At 37.5% G+C, this 22,184-nt stretch overlaps 1 protein-coding gene across 1 annotated transcript in view; it reads right to left on the minus strand.

Annotated features, from left to right (window-relative positions):
* Positions 1-6,959: 6,959 nt before the first annotated feature.
* LOC136773811 (uncharacterized) overlaps positions 6,960-22,184 on the minus strand; it is a 77,284-nt gene continuing 62,059 nt past the window's right edge. Inside the window, exons 4-5 of the mRNA XM_066727722.1 lie at positions 14,373-14,621; positions 6,960-12,738 (exon numbers count right to left, since the gene is read on the minus strand). Of these exons, the coding sequence (XP_066583819.1) occupies positions 12,385-12,738; positions 14,373-14,621 (603 nt within the window). The 3' untranslated portion in view covers positions 6,960-12,384. The remainder of the gene's footprint in view (positions 12,739-14,372; positions 14,622-22,184) is intronic.

A 22,184-nucleotide genomic window follows, 5' to 3' on the forward strand; every position in this document is an offset into this window, starting at 1 on the left:
ATTTCAGGATCCATTCTTAGAAATGATGGTCGTATTTATTTTGATCGTTATCAGTCTATCATGGCTCCCATTAAACGTGTTTTCTTAGTCCGCAATGATTCCTGCACGAATAGTCTGCATGGTTGGCCAGTCTCGTACAAATTGTTTCATTCCACAAAGGAAAACATGTATGTCTGGATACAAATGAGACCACCCAAAGAACACTCTCGGTGGTACTCTAGTGTCTCGATAATTGGACTGCGTTGCTGTTTCCTTCTGCAACATTTCACAGCTACGTACTCTGCTCCGACTCCCCCGCGGAGAACTCGCTGGATATGCCAAAATTTTCATTTTCTCCTGCTTTCGTTTCAATTTCATTGTCGCAAACCGTGATTAATCTCCCCCAAACTCATTTATTTCATAAGCGTGTGGCTACGTTCATTACTGCATTTTTGCCCGTTTAATGAATCAGATGAAAGTAGCCCCCAAACATCCAGAAGATGAACGGTCCGTTGTATAATAAGGTACAAACACATTTTCTCAATTGGAAGAAAAAAACACAGCTACGATAGAAGCAGTAGTAAGCTAAAAATAAATTTATTCACAGAAATATAAGTTAAAAATCTATATTTATTAATTAATCTAGTAATAAATTAATGTAAAATTGATGAGACCTTTAATATTATTACCATTGTTAGTTTTCATTTAATTTTCTGTATAGAATTCTATATAGAAACTTCAAATTGTAGCATACTCACATTATTCAAAAACGAATTTCTTGCCTTATACTCGACCATTGGCAACTGGGACCTGCAAAAGTATCGCTAGAAGTCATAGTACAATAGTTTCCTTCAATCCTATACGATATAAATAATATTCGAGCTTGTTAATTTGTTGCAAAGAGATTTTAAATTGTTATAGGAAATATGAAAAGAGTGTAACTAACGTTTTTAGTATATAATACAAAAAGTGGGAAGTAAACTAAAGTAGGCGAAATCTCATTTCCACTGGTAAAAGCAATAGGTCACTGACCTCGGTTACCTCGAAGGCCAACTATTCTATTCTTCCTTTTCTTCGTTTACCAGTCTAATATGATAGTAAATTATACGCATCTGTCCAGCAACACTCTCGTTGCTTCCTTCTCTCTCTCGGTATGAACTTCCTGTTTATGCCCCCCACCCCTAGCCTTGCCAAAATCGTGCACACTCCCCTCCACCCCCAAATTTAGAATAAACACTCCCAAGAGTTTATAAGCGATTTGTTTAAACCACTTAACACTCGCGAGTCGTGCACAGCCCGAAAATGCAATATTACCTACCACTTTAACCAAACTCGTTGCGAAAACATTAAAATTTCAATGACAAAATATTTTTCCACCGCGTTTACGCGAAAGTAGATTATATACCCTTGTTGTCCGACTTGCGAAACTTATTTCCACTTCCTAGGATGTGTCCTCTCGATTCTCGAGGGATTATTTGAAAGGGCGAGGTTTTTTTTTCTCTTTCCTCGATAAATTTCAATCGTGTATCAGCTTAAGAAGAGGGTAACGCTTATAATAAGTATGAATATGGCTAAGTTCCAGCGAGTGTTGGTTATATTAAGATCATCTCTTATATAATATGTTCAGTCGTATCAAGCACCAGCAAGGACATTTAATATCCCTTTCTCATTTGCGTTCGTTCGATAAAACTATGTTTATCCAATTTCGTACAGCTTGTTCCACTTGCGGGATCCAAAGTTAGCTCGGAAAATGAAATTTCCGATTTACGGAAGTCTCGAGCTTGGAAAGCACAGAGTGCTCCAGGTGTTAATGGCAAATGGTGTAAGCGCGATTGAAAATGGGACCGCGTTATTTACGATGACTCCCTGCTTTTCTAATTCCAATTTGCCGAAAATTTACGACGCCTATAAATGCCAACTGCTAAATTTATTTTCGATAGATAACCGATGGGGGGGAGCTCCGTGGTATGACTTCCGGTGTCTTCGTGGCATGAGCGTAAGACTTTCTTTCCTTTTTTTTCACAAAGAAGAGTGTTTTCCCGTTGAAAGTCCAGGTGCAAAAAGAGAGTGAGGCCGAAAAAGGGGTTTCGAAGCATAAATTGTTTACTCTTTCGCATCTGCGGTTTCTTAACAGGCGACGCCGCTCGGTGTGTTTGAGTTGGCGAGAGCGCGATGTGTGAAAATTGCGAATACAGCAGCCGACCGTGATCGGTCGTAAAGAAAATATGCAAAACGAATTGACGATGACGGATCCAGCAAGCAGAAACATCGCCTACGCTCCTCCGCTTTTTCTACTTCTAAGCCCTTAATCGCCCAGCTTCTTGTTTACTGCATTCCTTCCAATTATATCTATGCTTCAATTTTACACGGGCGGACTCTCCACGCTGCTCCTTATTCACCCTTTCTTCATTTTTCTAATTTATCATTGTTGCTGCATCAATTACACTTGGACCACGCGACTAATCTCATTATTCCATTTTAATTTGCAAATGATCCTTCCATCTTTTAAATTTTTTTCAAAATGCCCTTGATGAGAAAAAATTTGTATTCGACGATACATGCACTTACTGGGACGAGTTGAATTATAAAATTTTGTAGATTTTTTTCTTTATTTATATCAGCAACGATCAAACTTTTCTCGGAAGTAAATGTTCGGTCTGAGCGAATTCAACGAATATTAAAGTTTCTGTAAATAATGCTGCGAATTACCAGACGCGAAAACTTTACGATAAACCGTTAAGCAATGATTTATTTTAGCTAGCGTACTACTCTCTTATAAGTTTGGCTGTTTTTTTTTTCGTCTGAAATTGTTGAAAAATATGGCTCCTAGAATAGTATCAGTGCGTCATAAACTCAATAGTAGCGTAACGCTTTCTCATAGATCACTTATAGTGGATTTAGTAGAAATCACAAAACCAAAAGGGATGGTTAATAGTTTACTAGCAATTTTAAACATTGATGAATATGACGAAATTTGCACGTCAGACTAATTTTGCGCAAGGTTAGCATTATCTAAATTCATAGAAATGTATTTTCTCGATTGATCATTAATTACTTTTATAAATATCAGTCAATTTGATAATCGTCAGAACGCATGTATATAGAAGAAGTAATAAAAATAATAATGAAAACTTGTTAATGGTTGAAAGTTTAAGCCATGCAACTGTACACGAATGATAATAAAATGGAACAGAGATGTGTATGTGGAGAATCGTTAAGTTTATTACAAAGTTTATTTAAAGATAGTGATAAAGGAGGGTAGGAAAAAAATATTTAATGAAAAGAGTGATAAACCAACCTGTCGACGAGGATCGATATGATGGTAAAGAGAACGACGCGTACAAATCGTATGATATTGGACAGAAACTATTCCGCGGGAAATCATCTGGGAGAATAAAATCCTCGAGAGTGGGAAGCGAGGGTGGACGCCTTGATGCGAACTGACTGCGAAGCTTTCATTCAAGAAGGCGTCAGTGTTCTCCACGACGCTTCGCGCACGCGCCACATAAATTCGACCGTCTCTTGCCGTCGCGACGCTCGCTAATACTCCAATCCCCTCGACTTAAACCGATTTATGAAAAAAGCCCCCCCCCCTTCACCCCTCACTTCCCTTCCACAAACCAAACTTAACACCAATCTTGAAAAAACGTTTTCTCCATTTATCTATATATATATATAAACTGCTTCCTCAACAATACTTCATTCTGCACTATGCGATACATCACCTTAAAATTATTTACATTGGTGATTGTACTGTAGATTTCTCGCTTTGAATTAAACAAAATCTTGTATTCGTTAAGAGGATTAATTTTCATAATGAACATTCCGGAGATTTTGGTAATTCTGTAAAAATCTAAATCTTAAAGCAGAGGCAAGTTCTGGCATTCCTCCAGGCCTACTTGTACCTCAGGCGGAATAAATATTGTCTGCAATTCAGAAGTGTGAATAATTTAACAATTTTATGTAACTATACGATTTTTATGCCCGAAAGCTTCCTTAGGGTAGATCCAAACATGCAGCAGAGCAGCGAGCGTAACTTCATCGCGAATCAAATTTGAACTGTGCTTCCCAGGCAGCACGTGTAATATAATGGCAATAAAAAGTTTGATATGCTACGCTGATCCGTTGCATGTTTGAATCCATCTTGAGAACACGATTTTCAATGAGATTTGCAATTTTTTCTTATCGTTAAATTACCGTCTTTATTATATTTTGTATCATGGATCAGTTTCGAAAAAGAAATGATCGTTTCGTTAGAAACGTATAGTAATTGTTTTGAAATTGTTAATAAGTTTATTTCGAGAGAGAAAATCCTGAGATGTAATTAAGTTATTTTTTTATCCGTCTGGAATATATATATATATATATATATAGTAATAGGAGGGGAAAAAATTTCACGACTGGCTTTAAATATTCGATGAAGTTCAGGCGAAGCTCGTGTTTCTTTACCATTGAATTCCGTGGCGATATAGTAAAGTCGAATGCCCCGTGGAAGTCTATGACGTTCAAAAATAGCCATGGAATGACACGGGGAAGCGGATACCGTCATATTTTAGCGTCGCTGAAATAAAATTCGGAGCCATCTGGCCAATTATATGTATGCATAAATCCGCGACTGACGAAAAAACAAACCGAGCTGTTCTTTGACTTTGCTGCTTTATGACTTCCGATTAGTTCGATCGGAGAAATACGAGAACGAGTCTTAATTTTGGGAGCCCGAAAAAATACTCAAATATTTATCAGTTGAGCTGATTCGCCGGTACGTGTGATAAACGTAAGAAGCTTTTTTAATAAATTACTGGCTTTAGGAAACTACGTTAAAATTGAACTAGAAAGTTATTCGTACGAACAACGAGGGGTACGCGATAAGCCTAACATCTTGAGCACGCGCACATCCAGAATTCTCAGATCCAGTTTAAATAATGGCCCGTGTCCGCAATAAATAATGCGACAGCGTTTAATAATGTTGACGGTTTAGCATTGTAATCGGAGGCTCTCTCATAATTGTTTCGCAATGGACTGCTTGACAAAGTATCGTATCCAGCTTAAATTGCAAGATTTGACACGAACCTATTTTTAACGAATCTTTTCAAGAGATAAATCTCTGCTCTTCTACAATCGAACGTGATAATAAAATTGTAAATGATCCTCTAGACGATCTTTTCATTTATCTTACAAGAAAACTTTATTAATTTTCTTTAACAAGTCGCAGTTTTGGCTAATAATTATAATTTATTTTTTATTGTAAATTGCTGAATAGATTTTAAGTAGGGCAAGAGAATTTAATTATATATTTTTAGTCATGTTTACCACGCTGGTTTAACTATGGATTATTATTAGGAAATAAGTTCAAAAGAATTTGTTAAAAGATGTAATGAGTTGTATAAAAAATCATGTGTGTATATCAAAACATTTATAACTGCACGAGCTTATTATAATTGTAAGTGGGCGTGTGTATTTTGTGAGAGGCTACTAATCTTAAGGGTGGACTCAGATTCCTTTTCTACCATAAGAATAGATTTACGACCTATCGGTGATTCAGTTTGTTTATGCTTCGAAACTAGGCAATACTGGCCCCATAAAGAGCCATTTCAATCTTCAATGCTTCTTCAACATGTTTCGTCGTATTTTTACTCCATGTACTCACTAGTTAAATTTTACATCGACCAAGTTTCCGTTATAAGAACTTTTACATTATCTGCCTAAAATTTATGTTCCAGTAAATTCAAGATACAAAATTTCATTACTAAACTAAATTTCAAAATATGATTTGTCAGTATTTGAAAAAAATCCTTATGAAAATTTCTCAAAATTTAACAGAAAACACAAATATATTAAAACATTATCATGCCAAGAAAACAATGAATTGAGAATATGAAATAAATTAGTATTTAATTGTGATGTTGGAAACACGAGTGTCGTTAACTTCTGATGGAGAAACTTGTATTATTCCCAGCTATAAATATTAAGTCATGCAACAATGTGGGAAGTGTTAATTGAAATGAAGCAAATCTGTCGAAAAAGTGGGGATGAATATTAGGCAAAAAAAATAGTAAGTTAATATAGTTTATGTATAACTTACGTTATTAAAATAAATGTTCGTTTAATTAACAAATTATCATTAGAGGAAAAATTTGGCAATATCTGAGTTAACAATAGTGCCTGTAACCTAGTTTCCATTTGATTTTATAATGCAATTAAGGAAGTATTGATTTAATTGATGCAAATCGGGAAAATTAATAGAAAAATGATTGATATATCTATCGGTTTTCCACAAGCTGTGTTAATTTAAAGCATATATATATTGGGAGAGAGACACGTTTCTCGTGGCAGATGAGTGACTTCTGAAAGGAAGTACATCGGAAAATACAGCTGCTTTAATGCCACTTCCGCTTGTAGTGGACGTAATAAGGTCACATTGGATGCGAGAAAGACAACGATCGAAAAGAGTGGAGGGTAGGTAGCAAAGTGGGATCACGTTCGTAGGATAAAAGCAAGCTCAGCTTGCTATTTTCGAACGTGCGACGCTCCAAATTTAAACGACGCCACCCGCTTTTTAAGGATACCCCTGAGCTTCTTCTTCTTTCCTTTTTGGTTCATTTTCCTCGACCACTCTGGTTCATTAAGCTCATTACAAGATGTCCCTAAAGTGTTCAAACACTATTCCATAATATCCTTTGTTTTCCCATGAACGCATGGTCTCTGCTATTTCAACAAGATAATTTATAATTTTAATGTTTATTTCAGTCTCTCTCACAGGCACGAGCATTAAAGTACGATTAAAATTGTATTATTCATAAAAGATTGCTGACTCTTTTTCTACTATAATTGTCTGTTGATAAAACAGAGTAGGAGTATCGAAAGTAAACAATTTCAATCATCAGGAGCGCACTGTAAAATAAGTTATATGTATTTTGGAAAAAAGACAAAATTGGGATAAAGATTGAATAAAACACTGTGTTTATTTATTTTTGTTTTTTTTTTTCGAAATGTTTTTCTTTATTTTGTAGAAAACTGCGTGATAAGTACACCAATAATCTTGCAATGTCGAAATGTTGCCGATTTATATCGAGGGCATAAAGAAGCTGTCCGCAGCAGGGTATTCGAAAGGATGTGAAGCATATCTTTGTCGTAAACATTGAAATTTTTCCCGTTGCTTGATCTGAACAGCCTCCAAGAGGGCCCAGAGTTCTTATTTGCATGCTGTTTCTAGCAAGCCAGAGCAGTGAACAACGAACATCTTTTCTATGTGATAATGGTATAATCCTACTTTGTAAAAAACCGCTTAATCTCGCAAAAATACGTTCGAAAGGGTCAAAGGTCAGCGAATATTTTAATTTTGATAGAACCTTCGACCTTCTCGAATGCATTGGTAGCTCGAGTAACCTCCCACACATTTCTTCCTTCTTCCTCTTCCCCTTGCCTTAACCCAACGGTATTTCGGTAGAAGCGATCCACTACTTTAAATGACAGTGTTTCTACGACATCGATCGAATATTCCGAAAAAAATATCACCAATTGCTTCAGCTGATACGCGACGACAGTGAAAAATTGTTACTCGACTTGAATGACACGTGTTCTATTTTTCGCCTCTTGTTTTGTATCGTTCCTTCCTCGCTCGCTCGTTCCATTCCTCCCCATCTCGCTCAGCACCCTTTCACCCGAAAGATGATATTCCAGTAAACCTTCGCTCCTTTGAAAGACTCCGCGGCCTTGCGAAGAGTGGCGAGACAGTGAAAAATTTTGATTTCAAAGTTAAGCATTCATCGTCGGTCTGTAGGTCTGTGCATTTATCAATCATTTACCTTCCGTCGCGACATTTTTGGCTTTCAGACGACAAAAGATAGGCGCTCTACGATGGCAAGGACTCGATTCGTACACCCCATTGACATACAAACGTAAGAGAGTGTAGAAAAGTTACGAAATTTAAACACTGATTTTATTACAAGCGAAGTGATTTTTCTCTTCTGCAATCCTTCCATCGCGAGGGACTAGACACACGAATCTTAATAACGTTACGATATAATTACAGCGTATCGAAGCTTACAAAGATCGTTTATCCGGCCATAAATGGTCGTTTCGACTCAATCACCGATAATTTTAAACATGGAATATATCGTGAGAGAAGAAATGATCGTGGTACGAGGCAGGTGAGTGAATCGAAACGACGCGCATGACGACTAAATAAATTTGGAACACTTCATGAAATCACATTGCGCCTAAGATATTTCATGCCTTGGGTTCGAGTCGCAAACTCAATGGCAGATGCAAATATCTTCGATTAAAAATCATTGATTTTACCTGGACGCACGACTCAACATGACTAGGCTAATTGGAAGGCGCCGGATGGTCATATAACATTGTCATTTTACCGATCCGTACATCCTGCCACGAAAATATATAATTACTCTAATAATTACGCGCTCGAGGTGGCCCGATAAATCACAAAATTTACACGATCAACCGAAAATAAAGAATTCATAATATAACAACAAAAAATACGATTTAAATAAAATAGTAAATTAGACCACGCTCGAGCATTCAGTGCCAATCCAGTTGAGCTGAGCCGTTCGTCGTTGCTAATTATGCTAATTGGTAATTAGATACTAATTAAAGAAGATCTGCTTCCAAAACTGCGGGCGCGTCGCTTTAGATCGGAATCTCGCAGGACTCTCTCGTAGCAAGGAATCCAATCAGATTCTTAATTCGCGATTTTCATTTAATATAATATAATATCAGTCGAATTCGTTAACGATAACTCACGAGAACATATCTTTATGCGTTTACTTCGCTGCCTAATAAATTTCCCCAAATCCATCTAAATCGATAATCTTGAAAATTCTAACGAGGCTTGCACAGGACCCATTGAATTACACAATTCTCACATAATTTGTCACTTATTCCCTCTAGCATTTGCCACTTCTTTTTATTTCCTTTTATCTCCCTCCTCTTTCATCTTCTCGCTCACTCTCTTTCTCTCTTCCTCTTAAATAGAATATGATTTTATTTTTTCATCACCTAATATTGCATGCGTATGAACACATTTTCAAGATAGAAAAAGGACTCTTCGCTTTTTCTTGCACATCGCTTAGATTGGGGCGCATTTTGAGAAGCGGTCGATTGTCGTTTAACAAACTGTCCGGTCATTTCTCGAAGACTTCTCCTTATTTTCTCTCTCTCTCTCTCTCTCTCTCTATGGCACGCATATAATTTAGCGAATTTTCACGCTGAGCCATCATTGTGCGATCTTAAACATGTGCCTGCATACTCTCAAACGAATGAGATAGCCTATGAAAAATATCATATAGGGACTTTCGATGATACATTATAAACGTTCCATTTGCATGGTCGTACACGCTGCATTATTCGCAACTACCCGGCAAACCTAAGTAATTTTATGGCGAGAATTTTCCCCCTCTTTCCATAATTACAATAATTGGTGACTTTTCATGAGATATTTCAGTGATTCGTTCTGCCCCAATGTTAGAAACCAAAATCGTCGTTTGACTCTCTTCTGCTATTAATGATAAAAATATTAATATTAATCATAATAGTAATAATAATAATAATAATCTATCTATTACCGAAATAAATCATCCAGCAGGATCAAAATTTCAAGAAAGAGTATATTTCTCTCGTTGAACCTGCTCCTATATGACATTGTTAAATTACAACTTAAACTTTCCTAAACGATATCAATGACTTTAGCATAGTTTGCACATAAATAAGGAGCCTGAATGATATGTAGTAGAATTTTCCAAATCGAGGTTTCCTTTCTTCTGACGTAACTGATCATCTTTTTTGAGAATTAAACAAGAAAATGCGGAAGAACAGTTGTTGCACAAAAATTCTTAAATTTTCAACTGCGGTAGTTGGATATGCTTTGAAGACATAAACAAATTTACTAATCGTCTTCTTGAAAAAAATTTTAATAAGGTATACAATAAAGTTGGACTATTTTCGCAAATATTCTTTTTAATAGCTCTTATATACATTTCTCTAGCTATATGTTATACGAAAAAAGGATGATTTATTCCCAAGTAATGAATTAACGCTTCAGGATTATGATTGTTTTTTCAACGAGCTTGACGATTTTAATTAATTGTCAGGGCAGATCTCGTCTTTTTTTCGTCAAAAGTGAGGTCTTATCTATTTGAATAATAATAAAGGTAGCGTTATATCAGAGAAGCTAGGCGAGCCATACGAAATACAGGGAGACGCGTACGCTCCACGTGCTTGACTTTGGCATATCGATCCCTCGACGCAGCAATCAAGAAATATTAGTCGCACGAGAATCGAGATAAAATCTGCGAATAAGAGCCTTTCGATAATCCCCCTCGTTTTTAAGATATAAAAAAATAAGTGATACTCGGAACAGAGTGAAAATCCGAGGAAAAGCTTGCGAGACTTTTTTGTACGTGTGAAAGGAAGTATATAAATCGAGTGGTGGTGAAGGTAGGCAGAGAGAGATCCTGAGCTGTTTTCTAGGCGCAATACTCAGGTAAAATATCTAAGACTATGATACTTTAGGCGAACGATACAAGCTACTTGTTTAGGCAAACTTTAAATTGACGCGAAGATCAAGCGATAATAACGTAGAACAGTAAGGGAGCTAATATTCCTTATGCAAGACTCTTGTTCGCAGAAACGTTCGAACGAAAAATACCTCGACAACGAGCAATTTGCTGGAATACCTATAAATCGCACGGCCAATCACTAAAACGTGAATGTCGGTATTTTTTGTATAAAGCTTATGAGGAACGTAATTGCATTCGTTACGATAAAACGAGGTATCGATATGGAGTGTCAAGAAAAAGGGTGGCATCTCGAAATGTCCCGTGCCTCGTCTCATCCAGGTACGTTCGATTACGGTGCCAAAAAACACAATGATAGAACACATTATATGTGTGTACGTGTAACGAGGAGTCCCTTTAGAATTATTATCGAAAATACATTTGAGAAAAGAGGAACCCCGTGGACTACTGGCATTGGATCAAAAAGACAAATCACGGATTTCTCATGAACACCGTGTTTGCTCTATCAGGAATAGCAGAATAGAAACGCGTGTCCCGATGTTCGTATGGTACGACCTGACGAATCGTGTTTCTTTATGGTATGCATGTTCTTGTAACTTTTATGTTGGATGTTTATTTATAATCGGTATGTAGCATATCATTTTAGTCATAATTATTATATTGATATTGAACTACCTAACCTAATATTTACAAAGTTTCTTTTATCGCTCTTGGCACTACGTATGTTTCCTCGCTCTCTCTCTCTCTCTCTCTCTCTCTCTCTCTCTCACAATTGCCATAATTCCATTCTACTGCGTTCTCTCTATACAAATTCACACCCATTCTTGCAAAATGGACACAATGCGTATATAATTTTAATCCTTTCGGTTATCTCTCGTTAGTTTTACCTGCCACATTTCCCTCGCACGCTTTCCAACAAACTCTTATTCTCTAGCATTCACACATCTCGACAAACATTCGAAAAGACTCATTCTTCGTACTTTCTCCATATCCGCCTGTGCTCACTCTTTGTTCCGATAAAGTGCAGCAGTTCGCGAACATCGCTATAATAAATAATTTACTAAGTCCTTTTTATAAAGAACAAAAATTCACGATACTCGAGAGAACGAGGTTTTCCAATTGGCAGCTGACGTCCAATGAGACTCTCCGCAATTTTCCTCTCTTTCTCATCGATCCGTTTCCCTCGATGTATCGATACGCGCACAGTCCTCTTCGCCTCGTAAGTAGTAATCGGAATAAAAAGTCCTTGTCGCGTGATAGCTTGGTAGAAAAATCTTGTCCCTCGTAGGCTGCATTGATCTGCATCAGTCTCTTCGTCAGTATGCGTCCACCGGAAGTCTCCTGGACCAGCTCCTCCTTTATTATTAAACTTTGCATCCGTCGACCTCTTCTCTCTTCTCCATGTACCATCGACCTTCGCTCATACATATATATATATGTATACGCCCAGAGTGACGTACTTTTATCCTTCGCTCGCTCAGCCTCTCATCGACTATCTCAAATTACTATCAACAGCAAAACGACCATCGTTCCACAGGCACCCCACCTGCCAAATGGGATTTTCCACTGTGTCGTCACACCTTGTCGTTGGAGCGCACAACTTGCGTAGCAAAGGGTTGCTGCACAGGAGAATTTTTCAACGAAGGCAGACGGTGCAGTCGATGACGAAGAAGAAGAAGAAGAAAGAGGAGAATGACGAGGAGGAGCCGGAAGCAAGTTTTCCTTCCGGATGTTCAAGACGCGACGGGGTTCGTTCCAGGCTGCTGCTTTCTACCAGCGCGTCAGTCTTGAGGTGGCTCCTGGGTGCAAAGGACCCACAGCCCGTGATCCTCGAGAGCGGTCATTCCTCACAGGTCGACCTGGCTTTCGATCAGACGTTTTTCTGTCGCTGCCGCTGCTGCTGCTGCTGCTGACTCTCGTCCGTCTCGCACGGGACTACCGTCAAACTCGAGAGGTTGCTCAGATTGCTGTTGGACTCCGAGTAGCTGGACAAGGTCGGCCTTCGCGAGGGCACCACTACCGACGGCGCCGACGATTCTGAGCTCGACTCGACTCCCAACTTCCGAAACACCCTCAACAGCGAGCTCCCTGCACTGTGGCACCGTACTATCCGCTCCGGTGTGTCCAGCAACGCCGATTGGCTCCTGTACGGCGGCGGACTCTCACTATCGAACACCGTCCGGTTCGGCGGAGGCCTCACGCATTTCTGGTAAATCTCGCTTTCCTGAAAACAATGCATTTTATTAGAACAAATGTTTGAGTACTGAAAAAATTATTACATCTCTCTCTCTCTCTCTTCTTTCTAACTATCCCGATAGCTTTCATACAGCGCGGAAACGCGTGATACTATAATGTCCCGCGAAGCTCCAGCACAGTAACGTAAGCCAAGCATAAAGAATCGTCGACAAAGCTCTGGGAGATAGAAAATGTATGGCGAGGTCAAAGGTCATATTATTGCTGGAGAAGAGCCTTCCTGTTGGTAGTCGGTATACGCGGAGACAAAGCGTCAAATGCGCGAGACTGCCTCCGTACTGCCCTTATCAGCTAATATCGTTGTGTCAGCAGCCCCTCGTCCCTATTATCTTTTACACAACGTTTACGCAGCAAAAACATTAGTCGCGATCCGCTGGAACATTTAGGAACAACATCCCCGACAAATATTATTTCCCACAGATTAAATCGACTCTGTTTGATAAAGCCGATAAAAGCACGATTATATAGGTCCTTTTATACACTTTTAAGAAAGGTCATATTATGTTTAATAAAAATGAGTAACTGCATTGTTTACGTTATGGCGCGCGCGTTTGGATCTTTGAACATTGTACGAGGTTTGAATGAAACGCTTGATTAAAAGTTGTATTCTTATTCCTATGGATAAAGTAGTAGAATGAACCGTAAAGGGGGAAATAAAAAAATTATTTTAATAGGTACTTAACTACTAGATTTAAAAGACTGGGAGGCTTAGTAGAATTAAGAAATATTTCTATTAAAATAATCCAATAGAAAATTGATATATAATTTCGTAGTTTGTGTATAAATTTACAAATTTTTTAATTTTTGCGGATGGTTAGCAGAAATTTTGGTTTATTAGTTCAGAATCCTCTCAGATTTTTTTCCGCTCAGTGGAATACAGATTTATATGAGATTGCAGATAAGTATGAATTGAGGGATTGTGCGTTTCGTCTAGAAATAAATATAGCTAATGCAAAAATGTGCAATCGAGATTATTGAAAGAGCTATAAATAGCCAGTTGACGTTAAGGGAGGATCGCGCAATGGTCGTAGCTGAAGTAAACATCGGTCTTTGGCGTGGAAAGAAATGGCGTTGTTGAAGGGAAAAAATGGATATTGAGTAAGCAACTAAATAAATAATATGAAAATGTCGACGTGTATATATAGGAAAGCTGACGGTGTTGCTTTAACGACGAGCAGCTTTCGTATAGAATTCTTCTATTTAAAACCACCGCAAGTTGTGTTTTATTAGCCTGGAACACTTGCGAGAGATATGCATAACGAGTATTTATGCAGAAATAAATTTAGAATTCGCGTAACGGTTAATTCTGCATTGCGTGAGCTGTAGCGTGTAAAGCCATTATGCAGAAACGTCAAATTTGAATGCGGAGAATCGAGCGGCGTATTATCTATCGGAAAAGAGTAAGCGTTTTGAATTCGACGCTGATTTAGCACATCGAATATCCACTGTAACAATATTAGCCAGGTCGAATTAGATTATATTTATCAATTATTTACGAGCGTGTAACAGGAGAGAAATTTCGTCGTTGAGTTTGCAATTTTGCCGAAATGTTTTGTATGTTTATTTTTTTATGGGAATTAATATTAGGTGCATCGTCCAGTTTACCTGTTCGGGATCGCGAAGATGAAGGGCGGTATGTGCCCCGTAAGGTCGTTCCTCGCCATCCGGAAGTTGCAACCGGGGTGGCAGGTCTAAAGCTAGATCCTGGCGAACACTTCCGGCCCGGATTGCTCGGTCCCTGGCTGCTGCGACCATCGCACCTTGCATCACGTCCTCGCTACCACCGCCCCCGTCGGTTCTTCGACCCCCGTGACCTCCACTGCCGACCTCCATTCCTGGACTCACGGACAGCATCTGCAATATAACGTTCGTTTTAATACTTTTGTAGCAGCTCCTTCAACATCGTTATTATTATTATTATCGTCAGCAAAGCCTATCTGGCGAATTACTCGAGGTAAAGCGTGAATTTGTTGAAAATTACAAGAATTTTCGGCAAACGCTGCAATTATCGCCAAGTTTCGCCATCCGAGTTCGATGCTCGTCCCCTGCAAGTGGAGAGTTTCAGAGTTTCGCGAGGGCCATTGGTCTTGCTTACGTCACACAGGGGTTAAGAACGGTGCACTCTTATATACACGGACGAGACTGTGTTTCTATACGAAGGTAATGAGCACAAGGCTCTTTCGCGACGCTCGTAAAACTGTTTGAGAATCCTCCAACCGATTGCCAGACACTCACCGACTCGAGCAACGCAAAGTCAGCTGTTCTAGCTACCTTTCCGGTCTCTCCGCTGACCTCTACCTGATACTTAAAGTCACGGCAAATAAATTCAAACGCTTATCGATAATGATAAACCGAGCCGTTTAACTTTTGCCACGTCTCATAACGATTTTAACATTTCTCAACCACGTGTCTAATGAATTTTTATCTAGCGTAAACCTAACCATTGGTTTTCGCATGTTAATAATTGCTATTTAGAGCGAATATCTATGACTTAGGACTGCATAATTTTAATGCATAATCATTTTGCAGAGCAGTAATGATACTTCAGGTATATCTATACGGGTGCAGCTCGATATTTAGTACCTGCTTATTTTTTAATAGAATTTTTAGTTAATTTCAGTGAGTAAAATCGAATGTATATCTTGTTAGATAAAAAACTTATTGACTTTTCGCGTCTAAGAACGAATTTAACGTTTCACAATCACGTGTCCAATGAATGTTTATTCTAGCGTAAACCTATAACCATTGGCTTCCAGTTAATAATTGCAATTTAAAGCGAATATTTATGACGAGGACTGTATAATTTTAATTCATAACCATTTTACAGGGAAGTAATGATACCTTAGGTGTATATACAGGCCAGAGCTCGATATTTGGTACGAGGTGATTTTTCAATAGGATTAAACGAGACGTCCCTGAAAATAGAGCATTTTCTCGTGCACGAGGAGATCACTGTAATTACGCGAGATTTGACAAAAGTAGCGGATCAATTGGAATATTCAAGGTAGGGGACGAAAATGACAGGTTTTATTGGGAAATTTGCAATTGGATAGTTATCTTCCCCCTAAAATCGAGCGTGTCACGGTTTATTCGGAACGACAATGCGTATAGTCGCGACGGCTGCTATGGTATCCTGATTAACCCTCGACGCAGTTCAATCTTCGCATATAACAACTCGCACGGTGGGATCGCACAATGTGACGTTTCGTCATTTCGTGCCAGATACAAACACAACCATAAGAGTTCTACCAAAGCTGTATTATATCAATTTCAGACATTAGTCCTATAAATTAACTAAACGTGCAGACATCCAAAAATTCTTGTCGATCTTATCATCGATCATTCTAGTTTCCTATATATATTTAAATAGTGGACAAATAATATATTCCTATACAAATAATATCAACCTTTTAATACATACTTTACTGTTTTTTCAGCAAAGAATTGTATGCAATGGAAAAACTTGAAAATGTGTCGAGCAAACCATTCATTGTCAGTTCGTATTGTGGAACATAATAACGATTGGAATTATTTAGAGATGCATCGGTATTGGTCTGTGAAATGTTTGATTAGGGGTGCAGAGGAGGTAGTATGAAGAGGAACGAAGCAAATAATTTATAAGAAAATAAAAAAGCCCGAAGCAATAATAGAATGATGCATTATTGTTGTCGTTGGAGGCCTCTGAGATGTCGTCAGTTTGTCTCGTCATCTTGCCAGCTAGTCACGAGGCCAATTGTCTACTCGATATATAAATTCTTCGAGAGCCTCATCTCGTCATTCAAAAAATAGATTTTCATGACTGTATTGTCTGCGAAGGTCTAGGTCTTCTAGTTTTACAAATTCCCTCACCTGCTGCTTTAGCCCCACGCAAAGTAGTTAAAAGTGGATTCATTGATCTCTATTGTGGGAATTCAGTTAATTTGGAAGATTAAATAATACATACGAACACTCACCTACACATAATATATATATATATATATATAAACTCTCGAGAATGGTGATAAGATACGGTATAATGAAAAATTGGTAACTACCAACGACATTATATCTTCATGCATGCATCTCTTCGTATGTTATACTTATATATACCAACTGCTTATACGCGTGTGTATTACATATGCCAGTGTATTAGTGGATGAGAACATATAACGTAAGTCTATCGAGTGGAGAGGCACGTTGCGTGGGACAGTAAGCAAAACCGTTGCAAATGCTTGGATGGCTTGATACTCTGATAGTGTTGCTTCCGACGAGCCAGCATGTTCCGCCACGTAAGCGTGGAAGATCGACGGAACTGCATGAATTCTGTCACAGAGAGTCTCTCCATCGTGCAATATTTCTTTACACAATTTTATTCATTAAAATGCGTAGGTCTGCATGGATTCTGGTTAAAAAAAAATGACGATCGACATGTTTAACCAATAGAATCTCTTTATTTCTAAATTAGCGGAGGCAAAATCAATGCAAGTCAATTTGCACACCCCCACTGCTTACGTAATTAGAAGTTTGTAATAAAGGTTGCAGTATTAATTATTCCAATCAAAATTCTTTTCTAATAGTAGAATTTTTCATTGCATTTCGAATTTCGAATAAAACGCACCTAATATATAATAGTTTATTTTAATATTCCTTGGTAGAAATTTCTTAGGACTCCATCCAGGGCCTTGAGTGATTTACGAGGTGATTTATTATAGAATTTATATTTTTCGTGCGTGTACACACACACATATATATATATATATATATATATATAAATCTAGATTCGATTGGATTATTGTTCTATCGAAGCAAATAAATTTAAAGATGCAGTATAATGCACTAGCAAGGAAGACGAATCGCGATCAATCGATATAAAGTTAATTGATCCTGGCTTCCTGATGTCAATAATGGAGCGTTTTACGTCGATAATATATATAGAAATAAGCGTTGAAGACAACGGGAGCTGAACGACATATTCGGTTCAGTCGCAGTAAGCGATGGTTCATACGACACCGGGTATAACGTGGCAAAAGATGACGTTGATATTTTGCGGAGCGTCGAACTCGAAAATTCTTGCTGTATCTCAAGTTCTGAACAGGTACACGCCCTCTTATCTATCTGTAACCAAGTAATTTATGCCTCACATTTGCTTTTTTTTTTCAAATAAAGCAATACTACGACGACTTATTAAGCGCGTATATATACATATATAGATATAATTAAGATACTGTAATACAAGAGACGTGCCGTGTATGAAAAAGAAAGGAAACTCTATAGACTATGTATAAGTTTTAATTCTGGTAAAAATTTTATATCAGAGAGGTAAAACTTCCGTTAATTAATCTTCCGGAGACTTTAGCTGGAGGGGAAGAAAGACTCGATGGTATAGAAGAGAGTAATCTCGGAACAAAGAATTATTAATAGGCTCAAATGGTGGAAAAAATAAAAGTTTATCAGAGCAGAGTCGGCGAGAGATTTTTGCGAATTCCGGGGTTATCTCGCGTCTTCCGTCTTGTCACTTCGCGTGACGCGAGACGAGCTTCGATTTATGAACGAAGAACGTCGTGTGGCAAATGAAAGTTCGCCATATCTTGTGTCTAGACTAAGCAATGCCTCGACCTATTGCGCCAAGATTCAGTGACGTCCATTCGAATCAATAGTCTAATTAAACCCCGACTAAATTAATTATTCTCCATTGATCGAGCCTTAATTAATTCAACTGTCAGATTCCCCCACCCACGTACTACACTCTTCTGAATCCTTTAATTCATTCAAGCATCTCGTGATCGGTAAATTAACTCGCAACCCTGCAATATGCACCATTCGACCACTTTTATTCCTCCATGTAAAGTTGGATCGTTCGCTTATTCGACGAATCCTTAAATTGTACAAACACACATTAAACGAGAGCACGTGCGGGGAAAGATATTGAGAAAATCCGCAGCGCAAATTCAACCCTGTTTACGTCAGTCACTACTAGCAGATTTGCTTATCGAGAAAAAAAGATTTAACGCGATCAATTATAACTACCACTGCAAAAAAATGCATCTATTTCTTCTTATTCAAAGTATTAAATGGAAACTTGGTGTCTCGACCCAGACATTTCAAGGACTCATTTTTCACAAGGATAATTGTTATAGTGACGGAGTAATAATAAGAATAGGCTTTTGAAAGAAGTATCATGGTAAAAGGTTGAGGTTTGGTGATGTATATAGAAAAACTAAATCTCGTTTTAAAGTATATAGATTAATGTTGGGTATAGGTGTTTGAAAAAAGGGACTAGTAGTACATGGAGAAGGAAAGAAGGAGGGTGGAATCGGTAGTGAAATTGAGGTTTTTTCTTTGAGATTGGGTAGGCAATAGGCAGGCAGGGAGACTGTTGGTCTCTTTAAAGCTTTAAAGGGGTTCTTCGTGGCGGAGGCCAGCGAAAGGGAAAGCAGAAGCTACCGACGCGTCGGTAACGGTGATAGTAGTGGTGCTGCTGGTGATTTAGTGTAAGTACGCTGGTGTGCTAGTGGTAGTACTCGTAGTGGATGGCGTTGATGCGGTGAGGAGGGTCGCAGGGCTTTACGCTCCTGCTTGTATTGATCGGACACGCTGGCTTCGGGATAGAAACACACGTGCCTTTATATTCTGCTTCATGAGCATCAGCCGTCCATGCACACGTAAATCTCAGTCTGTATTGACTAGAGCAGTTTTACGCGCAAGCACGATTTACGGCCACCTACGGACCCTGTGCTTTTAAATTTTTAACATTCTCAAAGCCTTCTGTCCTCCTAGGCGCAAAACCGTGCTCGAGACATTCGACAAACAACAGCTAGTCTTACGCTCGGAATTACTCTCAAGTAAAAGATGCATCTTCGATGAATATCATTTCATATATTTGCAAATATTTTGTCTATACGATTTGTAGACTAGGAAATCAGTAAAGTATTGCAAAAAGATAATTAATGTTTTTAAAATATTTAAAATTTCAATTAAATTATCAATTTTATAATCTTATTGTGTTTTTATTCGAGATTCACTTTCAGTATTTTCAAAGCGTTTTATTTGTAAGCTCTCAAATGTGTCGAGGCATTCGACAAACAACAGTGTGTTTCGCTCAGAATCACTCTAAATTAAAAGATACATCTCGACCGAATGTTATTTCACACGTAAAATCTACTTGATAATTCTAGTTTATAAATTAAAAAAGATTTCGTGCGATCAGCTAGTGAAGTATTTTGCCAAAAAACATAACATTTCTTTCCAGAATACTTAAAAGTTGAATCAAATGATAAATTTTAACACGTTCTATCGTATAATTATTCTAAATTCATTTTTACCTTTTAACAAGCACGATTAATTTTATCAGACGGTATATACTTGGTTATTGGTTATCGTAAAGATTAAACTTTTTCTTGTCGCATTGTTCATCGACAAGTATGTCTGCGTCATTTATCTTGTGTCTCGAAACGTTTTCACTAGATCGTGATAGATTGTGGGGTATTTTGAACGCATTCTTTAAACTGGACAATATGTGTCTGATTAAAAAAAAAAAATCAATCTTGCTTTTTTAAAAACATACTGGCTGGATTAAACATAATAAAAATTACACTTTTCACGCACAAATCAGATAATTTATAACCTTGACAATTTGTTAACTAAAATAAAAATGAAATAGAATAAGCCCGTTGAAATAATTGGCCTCAATAAAGATTTCGAAGGTTCATCACCAAACAAATCATAAAGATTGCTATTATTTCAGTCAACACCTTTCCGATGAATAATCGATGGAACCTAGCAGGATATCGCCTGTAGCTCGAGGCTATGGCTATTGTAGATTCATTCGAAATTCTTAAACTGAATCTGCACAGTTTCTTGAACCATGCTTGAATGAAAGAGAAATCCCTACCCCTAAAAAATTTAATTCTTTCATACATCCTTACATGTTCTTCCTTTTATGAAAAAAAAAAACATGCTTTCTTAAACAGGTTCAATAACCTCTGACGTGTATACTGTTCTAGATATTCATGAGGTCTTTCGATAAAAAAAAACACCTTACTGCTACAGACACAGTGGAATATAAATTTATCAAAGATTGTGTTTTACGATAAATATATACCTTTAATTAAATTATTTTAATTAAATGCTGCAAGATTAAATCTTAGTAAAGTATTTCTCTGGTGGCTTAACGTGGAATGTAGATGAGGTTTATTGCTAAAATATTCTAGGAAGTAACACGGAGCTTATTAATTGCACAACGGGATAATTTTCCCATGCAATTATTTTCATGCTGGTCCCTCGTACGTTATCCAACGTGCATAATAATCTAAATGTAGTCTAGATAGGTTGACCTAATGTGCAGGTACACGACACCGTTCGCCGAGAACATCGATCGAGGAGAGAATTCGCTGCATGAGGGCAATGCACTTTGCAGCTCGGCTTGTAATGGATCTGTGCATCGTACCCCATGCAAAAACCCACGATGCAATCTGCAACACTATTTGCCGCAATCCCTCCGCCCTTTTTACTATAAAATACCCCCTCCCCCTTATTTATAAATTTTCTATTACAAGATGTTTAAATTATTCGAAATTTACAAGTACAGTCCTTTTAACAATTTCTTGAAATCCTAAGATTTATAACATTTGCTCAAGTTACGGAGAAATAAAATTAATAAGGTAGTGTCAACCGTAACGGACTTCAATTTACCTTTATTCGGTGTCATTAGTCGTCAGACATTAATGCGAATCGTCGTATTATCCCATTATGAAATTATTGGAAATTGATCATGGTAAACATATTTTTGCATATGCAATGTATCTATATTACCGATTTTCGTTTTTTATTATCAAGGCCTGAGGTTTAGTTATTAGTGATTATCGTGCAACATGAGATTTATTAGAATACCTTTGTGACATTTATTTTTTATTAACCTTGACTGGACTTGGTCAGAATATTATTCGAGGTCTGTGTGGATCAATTTCAGCGTTAGATTAATTTTTTTCGAGCAAGGATAAATTGACTGCTTGAAAAATGTGTCAGGTAATGGGTTGCCTGTCAAGAGATGATTGCTTAAATGCCTGTACAGTTAACAGTTTCGCCTTAGACGTATTGGAGGTCTTGAAATGCCAATGTAAAAAATTAGGTGTTTACACAGCGTTAAATTGAATACAGTGATTAATTATACTTAAAATAGCTTTTTATGCAAGGTATAATTTAGGGTTTGTAACTAAACAGCGTCGTGTCTTATATTAATTTGAGAATTTGTAATTCTTCAATTTTGAAAAATATTCATAATTGTCTTTTGATAAAATTTTACGAAAATTAATAAATTTTTATTCTTCTATTTGAAATGAACGTATGTTGAAGTTTCGCTGTAAAAATGATGTGAAGTATGTATTGTTTTACATATGAACATAGTGTTTTTTTATTCTGAAGATTTGTGCAGGTGCTCTC

This window comes from Prorops nasuta, unplaced genomic scaffold (assembly GCF_024137725.1).
Source record: "Prorops nasuta isolate Cenicafe-Biocafe unplaced genomic scaffold, Cenicafe_Pnas_1.2 PNAS00005, whole genome shotgun sequence".
Lineage (NCBI taxonomy): Eukaryota > Metazoa > Arthropoda > Insecta > Hymenoptera > Bethylidae > Prorops > Prorops nasuta.